The sequence below is a fragment of the Micromys minutus genome (genome assembly GCF_963924665.1).
Source record: "Micromys minutus genome assembly, chromosome: 4".
Taxonomy (NCBI): Eukaryota; Metazoa; Chordata; class Mammalia; order Rodentia; family Muridae; genus Micromys; species Micromys minutus.
In genome coordinates this window covers 77,327,465-77,337,022 of record NC_137973.1, presented here as the reverse complement: position 1 = coordinate 77,337,022, position 9,558 = coordinate 77,327,465, and the positions used below count along the sequence as shown (strand labels likewise).

General features: G+C 36.9%; 1 protein-coding gene across 1 annotated transcript in view; it reads left to right on the top strand.

Annotated features, from left to right (window-relative positions):
* Positions 1–10: 10 nt before the first annotated feature.
* SPATA1 (spermatogenesis associated 1) overlaps positions 11–9,558 on the top strand; it is a 39,788-nt gene continuing 30,240 nt past the window's right edge. Inside the window, exons 1-2 of the mRNA XM_080915113.1 lie at positions 11–121; positions 7,935–8,097. Of these exons, the coding sequence (XP_080771239.1) occupies positions 8,062–8,097 (36 nt within the window). The 5' untranslated portion in view covers positions 11–121; positions 7,935–8,061. The remainder of the gene's footprint in view (positions 122–7,934; positions 8,098–9,558) is intronic.

Genomic DNA, 9,558 nt, shown 5'->3' with positions numbered 1-9,558 from the left:
CCCCCGCGCGCGCGAGTGAGGAGAAGGGGCGGAGCGGCCGGTGGGCGCGGTGGCGACGGGGGCGGTGCGGCCCGACGCCCGGCCGGCGCCTTCCGCGTCTGGAGGGGCTGGTTAGGGCGAGGTAAGAGGACGCCGGGGGCCGACCCGGGAGCGCAACCGAGGGGCTCGTCGCCGGTGGGCGGGAGTGAGGAAAAACCCGGTGACCGACGGCGGGGTGAGGGAAATGGCAGCGCGGCCTCGGGGCGCCCCTGACGCGTCCCGAGTCCTGTCAGCTCAGCCCCGTGTGAGGCGCCCTCGGTCAAACGGGCGGCGCCGGCCGCAGCCCGCCAAGCCCGGGACGGTCGGAGGCTTGGCCTGTCGCCGCCCGGCACAGCTTCCCGTTAGCGCCGGCTTTCGGGAATCAGTCCCCGTGCTTTTAAAAACTAAGCTGTCGCGTTCAGGGATCAGTTGCCCTCTGGAGGTCTGTAATTGCTTCCTCCGTGCTTGTAACTGAACCCCGGAGCGGTTTTCGGGAGACTCAAACGTTAAACATGATTTAAGTTAGTTCAGGCTCCCGTGTCCTGTTGAGACCTAACATACATAAACGTGGGGTTCGTCATGAGTGCTGTTGCTTTGGGATACTGAGAAAAATGACATGACTTGCCCTGGGCCGACGCATCACATTACTAAGCAGTTAATATCAGTTTTGGGGGGGGGGTGCACCGGAAGTTTGATGTTTTACCCAATCTTTAACAGTGACCATCTAACAAACTTTGGTTTGGATTTAGTCCTACTGCTTGCCATTCTGTGCTTCAACAAGCCATTTAAACTGCCGACCAACGTTAAAACGCTTCCTGGGCTGGAGAGATGGTTCAGTGGTTTAGAGCTCTGACTGCTCTTCCAAAATTCCTGAGTTCAATTCCCAGCAACCGCATGGTGGCTCATAACTATCTGTAATGGGATCTGATGCCCTCTTCTGGTGTGTCTGAAGACAGCGACAGTGTACTATTCTATAATAAATCTTTAAAAACAAAAACCGCTTCCTGGGCTTCTTGAAAATGAAACGAATTATATGTGTAAAGAATACGAAAGCTGAGGCTGGAAGATGATATTTAGAGGACTGGAGAACTAAGCCCTCATACAGAGGACCAGGTTCACTTCCCAGCATCCAATCTGGGCAACTCAAAAGCACCAAGTCTACGGCTTCTGTTATCTTCACTAGAGTCTGACAACATCCGAATCCACACACAGAACCAGACTAATACAAATTAAAACAAAACAAAACAGGCGGTGTCTCACTTTGTAGCTCTGGCTGGCCTGAAACTATGTAGACCAGGCTAGCCACAAAACTCAGATCTGTCTGCTGCAGACTTCCAAGACTGTGATTAAAGGCTTGCTATCAAACTAAATGAATTAATATGAAAGCTAACACAAATATTTTACCTTGTGACTTGTTACCGATAATGTATGCTAAAATAATGCAGATTTCTAAGATTAACGTGTAACTTAAAGAATGTCTATATTAGTTGCAATAATACTTAAGAACTATGGAATGTTAGTGCTGAAAGGAATTTCAAAGATTTTACATGGTACACTGCCCAATATTAAGAAAATGTTGAGGAATAAACAAACTTTATTTTCATAGTCTCAGAAAGTTTATTTTTCCTTTCCCCAAACCATTGAGTTAGGAAACCAGAGTGTATTGCTGTCTCAAACACCAGATGTCATCATAGTTTTATAGTATGTTCAATAAACAATATATCTTGAGATAGGAAGGAAAAATAAAATTGCCTTTAAATTCATTTACATTTGAGGCTATGAGTATTAGATACAATTCATGAACTATCAATATCATAGTAAAATCTTCACTTTTAACCTTCCTCCATGTTCTAAAATATTTCAGAGGCTTTACCATCTGTTTACATATTGGATGATTAAAGATAGACTTTGTTGTCAAAAGTAACTTGACACAAAGAAAATTAACGATGAGTGACAAGAAAACACTACCAATGAATTTTGCTGTTTTGTTTTTTGTCAGCAGAACACACCAGTTTAAATAGTTTCTTCATCTTATTCAGCTTTACTTCATTGGGTCTGAGTTCAATATTAAATAAATAAAATACTTTAAAGATTCACACACCTTTTTAGTTTAACCGTAAACCAGGAGGTTTCAAAATTAGTTTCTCAGTAAATTTATATTACTTATGGTCAGCATTCTGCAGTTTTGAGTTTACATTATTCTGCTTTATAGTATCTAAGGAAAATTAAGTTTGGGCAAAATGAGAGACTTGCTAATGAAAGAAATCCTAAAACATAGGTTTCCCAATGTTTTTTCCTGTGTGTACATGTAATACATCTCTTTCTATGGCTTTATTAATATATTGGTATAACAATTAGTTTTATAATTGAATATGGAACTTTTTAAATAAAGATTTATTTATTATATATAAGCACACTGTAGCTGTTTTCAGATTCACCAGAAGAGGGCATCAGATCTCATTACAGATGATTGTGAGCTGGGATTTGAATTCAGGATCTCTGACCACTGAGCTCTCTCCAGCCCTGAATATGGAACTTACAGGGAAATTTTGTTAAAGGGATGTTTGCAAAAGTGTTTAAGATGGCCAATATTAAGATCTGTATTTTTAGTTTAACATTTGTGCATATTATCACCTATTTTTTCAGGGAATGAGGCATTAAATATTCTTACTCTAAAATGTTACATTTCTTTTCTTCTATCTTACCACATTAGCATTCACCTCATGCTATAGGTTCTGTACTAAATACACTCCAAAGGCCTAAATACTAAAGCTTGATTGCCTGCATATGGTGCTATTGGAAGGCTGGACCTTTAAGAAGTGAGGCCTAGTGAAGGAAGACAAGCATGCCATTAATAGGGGTATCAGGGTATTTGCCTCTTCCTCACTCTTTTCATATCATAAGTCACAGTCATGTGTCCCTGCCACAATATACTGTGCTCCCACAGGCTTAAAACAACAGGTTAAGACATCATTATAAATAGACTTCATTCATCAATTAGTACTATAAGTCTTGGATATACCTTAATGGTATGTAGGCTCAGAGATTTCCCCAGGCACTTTGTTTATCTAATACAAGTTACCTTTTAGGAGTGTTAGAACTTAATTAGGTCACCCATGAACTAGGCAGGACAAAACTCTCAGAACAGAAATAGAACCTGAATTTATTCTGATAAGAGAGACCTGTGTCAAGAAGTATTTCTGTCTTCCATAAGGATGACTATATTCTGATTTCCTTAATTTAAAGGTATTATCACTATCTGAATGAATTTCAGAACTGGAAAGGGTTTTAAGCCCAAGTCATTTTCTTCTCAGATTTATGACACATAGCACAATCAATGGCCTTATAGAGTATGGAGAACTAGATCCCTGCTTATCTAGTGTTCAAAGGGGTTCTAACAGATGTAAATATAGCCTAGGTCAACTCCCAATTTCAGTGGTTACTTGAGATTTTTAGTCCACTGAGTATCTCTTTGTATTTGCTAGTATCAATAACTAAAAATTACTCATATTTTTATCTACATTGAAGAATACTAGACATTTTTAGAATTAAATTTTAGTTCTGAAACTGAGACTTGGGTAATTTTGATGGATCTCTGTAGTTGTCTTCTGCTAGAATCAGATGTGACCTTGGGATACTTTTCAATAACTTTGTTTTTAACAGATGGTTTGGGGTCTCAAACCTAAGAGCCTTGCACACACTATGCAAGTGATCCTCCACTGCACTGACCCCCAGACTAAACAACTCAATTTTAGACAAATTGGTAATCTAATTGGTATAACTTTGTACATTAGCCAAATGTTTGAAAATCCCAAATGTTATGTTAGGACTTAGTATGTGAAATGATTGGTTAGGATCAACTCAAAATTCTAATTATGCCTAAGTTTCTAACTTATTATTGATTAAATAACAGAGTCATTCAAGTTAGTCAAGCATTGGGTAAGATTATTATTTAAAGAGAATGTTGACAAGTCATAGAATTGATTCTGTGTGAAAACTTCAAAACTAGAACTATCCAAACAGATAAGCCAAACAGGAAGAAATCAAAGGTTAAGAATTTTAGCAGCAAAAATTCTGGCGTTTACTGCTTATAACAAGTTTCATCTAGTTTGCCTGTTGCAATGCATTTGCTTAGTAAATGTTTAAAAATCTTTATGACCTCAAAAAGGTCCAGCTTTCTCATATATAGTATGAGCCTGTCTAGTAGCTATGATAACTGCTTCATAACTTCTTTCCCTATATTCTGTTTCCTTCAGCAACTACCAAATTATATTTGAAATCTTGAGCACCATCACCACCACCACCAAATCTTACTCCTATTGGACTTATCTTCCTAACAGGCCCTTGTGGTAAAAATAAAAATGGTTCAGTTGCTATGGTCTAGCAGAGTCGCTTCAGTGGGGAGTCAAGCGTAGTCCCTTTGGTGGTTAGTTTCCAAGCCTGATACCCACATATCTCTTTCCATGGTCCCGAGCCCTCACCTCATAGGCAATAGACCTGGACCTGCTAGTTCCAGCTGCCTCTTAGCCATTGCTTTCACATACTGTCCTCCACAGCCTGGTAAAAACATGACTCAATAATCAAAAACTTATTAAACAGATTTATATGTTAAATTCTCAATCCATAATACATCTAAACAATAAATTCACTGCCAATCAATAAAGATATAAACCACCCTCCTAAACAAGATAAAACCAATCTGAATGACCTTGATTTGAACCATCCTCCACTGCTGCCTCCATGGCAAATCCCTCTCCTTTTCCTCTTCAGCTTTACCAGAACTTTGTTCCTGCCCACTCTCTACTGTCACATATTGCCTTGACATCAACCTACAGGCTTTTTGATTTGTTTTTAGCTAAGACTACAGTGATGGTGGTGGTACACACCTTTAATCCCAACATTCAAGGGGCAGAGGCAGGTAGATGTCTGTGAGTTCCAAGCCAGCCTGGTCTCTAGAGTGAGATGTCTGTGAGTTCCAAGCCAGCCTGGTCTCTAGAGTGAGCTCCAGGACAGTCAAGGCTACACAGAGAAACCCTATCTTGAAAAAAAACCACACACACAGAGGGGGTGGGGAGAATTTGGTCTCTATTATCTAGCTAGAAATGGATAAACATGATTAAAATATTGCTAAATATTGTTCTTGTTATTACTTGAAAATGAGTATATTAGAATGTAGTTTACTAGAGAGCAATAGTAAAGTAGATCTTTATTGATATTTCTTGAGTTCTCTTGATTACAAGTTTGTTCTGAATTAATATAATATATTTAACACATCTACCAAAAGTTTCAGTTTCTTAATTCAAATACTGTTTAATTAATTTATACTTATATAAGTGGTACATTAAATGTTATTTAATAACTCTATTAGTTATTAATATTACCGAGTCAGTACCCCAATAATTGAGGCTGAGTCTTATGGATTTATTTAATCAGCTTAGCACAATTACTGGGGATTACCCCTAATCTATTTTTCTATATTCTAGACTACCTGCTCCCTAGCTGTGCTCCCCAACTCCTTGTTGTTTGAGTTGCCTGGTCCTGGGTTATTTCTGCTCCATCCGTTCATTCTCAGGTGACATTTCACTTGGGCATGTGTGCCTGGTCCATCACATCTAATGGAGACCTCTGTTCTCTCTGTCCTTTCTCCTTCTTCTTTCTTTTGGTCTTGAAAGAGTTAAATTTTTAAGTTGTCCCCACTGACCCTGCCTTGAGGACAAGTATGTCTCAAGGCTAAGAAAAAAATAACATGTTCAAAGAAATGGTCCAACGCCAGAATATTTGGACTCGATAAGGTCTGGCTCCACAGTCCAGAGAAAAACAAGTCCAAGGACAGAGTGCCCCAAAATAGGGTGGCCTAGAATTGAATCCTGACCAAAATAGATAGTGTGCCAATTTGAATGAACCAATGAAATTGCTACGAGCCTGTTGCTAACTGCTTATGTGATTTTTTCCCTATAAATACTTCTTCCCATTTGAGTTCAGGGTCAATTCCTCTATCTCCTGTGTGAGATTCGTGTTGTCCCCAGAGCTCTGGAATAAACCTCTTGCCTGATTGCATCAAGATAGGCTCTCCGTGAGTTCTTGGGTTCGAGTTTTCCAGTACTTGAGTGAGGGGCTTCCCCAGTTCAGAGGTCTTTCAGTCCCCACCTGTGATCCCCAGTCTGGTAAACTCAGCCTACTTCTATTCTCTCCAGTAATTGGCTCTACCCACTTTTATTTGACCAAGTTTTATTTAAATTGGGAAGCTGGGTTTATATAACATCACTTGGTCTACATGAGGATCTGCTTCTATTGGGAAACAAGATCTTGGAGGCCAGTATTTAGTGTTTTAACACATGGCTACACCATACCAACCCTAAACACTTATTATAATTATTATAGATTATTGACTAATTCTTCTCTAATAAAGTAATTATAAATATATGTCATATTTTTTAAGTTCATAATAGAAACTAATATTAGCATAAAGGCAAAAAGAGCCTTTTACTATAGGTATAAAATTACTGATTTCTTAAACTACTAATGTATTTAAAGTAATGTATAGTCAAAATGACTAATAATTTTAGCTATTGTAATAAATTTACATAGGAAATAAGATGTAAATCCAATTTGAAGCAAAAAATAGTATATCCCACAAAATAATTTTATTAATTTTGATACTGTTAAAGTCAATAATGTTATTTAGTAGTATTTCATAGAACTAAATATTTGTTGTAATAAATGTTTTAAAAGGTTGTATAAGGTCTGAATTTTGTTTTTTTATCCTTTTATTATTTATTTTATGTATGTGAGTACACTGTAGCTGTCTTCAGACACACCAGAAGAGGGCATCAGATCCCATTACAGATGGTTGTGAGCCACCATGTGGTTGCTGGGATTTGAACTCAGGATCTCTGGAAGAGCAGCCAGGGCTCTTAACCACTGAGCCATCTCCCCAGCCCCAGTTTTAAATTTTGTATGTTATTTATTACTTTAAGGTCAATGTAAAGCAGTGATGTAAAAAGTATATTCTTTTTTGAAATACATAAAAGCTTTCATTGTGTTCATATAATTACATTAGTGTAAGTATCAAGGATTGGCAACCTTGGAAATTTCTTTTTAGAATAATAGTTTAACTACTTTGCTTTTATCACACACACACACACACACACACACACACACACACACACACACACATACACACACACACACACATTGATATGAATTGCCATAAATTTTATGGAGGAAAACCACATGAAATAATATAAAATAATGCCTGATATATTTGAAGAGTAATATTTTCAACTAGAATGGTTGCTTCCATTTATGCTATTCCCTGAAATAAATGCATATGAGAAAACAGTTATCATTATTCAATGGCCATTAGTATAAATTTTAGTAAAAGTATATTTCTATAATATATATAGTGTATGTTTAACCCACAATTATGACTTGCACAAAGTGAATTGTTTAGTAAAACATAGCTTTGTCAAAAGTTCATGATAGTGTAATTACCGGTTTATTATCCTCAACTGGCATGGATTCCATTGTAAATTGAAAATAAAATGCATTTAATACAAATAATTTACTGATTTACTATAGCTTAGCAAGAATACTCACCTTTGTGATCTTGTACCTGGCAGAGCTGAGGCTTACTGTTAGTGTTCAGCATTCCAAGGAGATATCCAGTCACATATTGTGCTGCTGGCTAGCTCAGGAAGAGACAGTTGTAAAGTTCAAGAACACTCTTAATTCCACACCATTATACGTTCTATCTATGTCTTTATAGAACATACTTTCTTCTTAGAACCACTGTCTACTTACTATTATAATAGCCTTTTAAATGAGAATGATAAGATTAGCTACATTTCTAAGCTTATATTTTGGGTTTATATTAAAGCTTTTATGTTTTTCTGTTTACTTTTTTAATAAACCAGAGACCAGAAATAGCTGGAATGCTATCTTAAATTAAAAAAAAAATCAGTTTAAATACTTTTTTTAAATGTTGCTTCAATGAAGAAAGATATATTAAACATCCAAAACTCCACCTGATAACTGGTCAATATGTTGCTCAATCCAAGTCGACCATCTTCATCAGAGGTAAGAAAACCATGCCTATTATTGGTTTTGAAAAAAAGCAAAAAAATATGAATGGCATAATGTTAGATGCTAATTTTACCATGATCCTAACTTCCCATATCATGTTGTGGGATTATGTGATTTTGCTTCTTACCTCTAACTGACTTCCTCTAATCTTTTCTATATGATCAACAATGAAGTGATCTAATCACCCTTCTTACAGTTTCTCACTTGTTGGTGCTCTCATACCCAGCTTAAATTCCATAGGGCACAGGATCACCCTGGCTCATACTTTGACCACTTTTCATGTCTTGCCTTGTTGTAATTTGCTAAACAACAACCCTAATGAATACATTTTCCACTGAATCTTCTCTGAAGATCTGAGGAAGAATGTGTAATAAGGACGGTTTTCACTTTTAATTCATAACCATGAGTCTCAAGTGGAATACTTTTGCTGATAGATTGACTTGCTCTTTTGTACACATGTTTTGAGCATTCTTATATGACCAGGAACTTTCTGTTCTTTCTTAATCTACCCCAATCATGCTTTCACTTTTCACAAACTTTTTTCTTTTAAACTTTTGTTAAATTTGTCTTTTTATTGTGAAATTTATTATCAGTTAAAATTAATCTTCTAAGCATACTTGATCTGATTGAATCCTTCTCTTCCTTTATAAAATTTCTTCACATTGCTTCTTATATAATTAGATTCCCCTCTTCCCCGTTCATACTTGTTCATTCTTAGTCTTTTGTTAGATTAGTCTTCTTCCTAACATCTCTATAGTGGATTATCTCAGATATTAGTTCTCTCTCTCTCTCTCTCTCTCTCTCTCTCTCTCTCTCTCTCTCTCTCTCTCTCTCTCTCTCTCTCTCTCTGCTTTTATTTTGTGGTAGTCTCATCCAGCCTATAGATGTTAATACCAAGTTTATAAGGATGCCTTTTTCTCTCCATTTAAGTTTTCTTTTCCAAATTACAGATATAAACATTCAGTTTATATGACTATTTGACTTTACTGTTTGGATGATCAATGAGCATATTCTAACATATCTAAAGGTGGTTCTTAACTCTGTTCCAGAAATTTGTCCTGCTTTCTTCTTTTCTCAGATGATGTCACATCTGATTTTTCCTTTCTGATGCATTTGCTTTTAGCTAATACTTGATTGTTCTTGCATACTCAACTCTGCTTGACTTCCTAAATACTGAGATTAAAGGTGTACTCCACCATACATAGGTTCTTATATCTTGATCTTGATTGAATTCCAAGCTAAAAATTTTTTTGAGGAAAACTTAACAATATACTCTGAATATTGTTCAGAGTATAGATCAGATGATACTTTGACATTAATAAAATAAATGTTTTGTGTAAAAATTAAAATGTTAAAGAATGGGCTGGAGAGATAGCTCAGGGGTTAAAAGCATTGACTGTTCTTCCAAAGTCCTAAGTTGAATTCCCAGCAACCACATGGTGGCTCACAATCTTC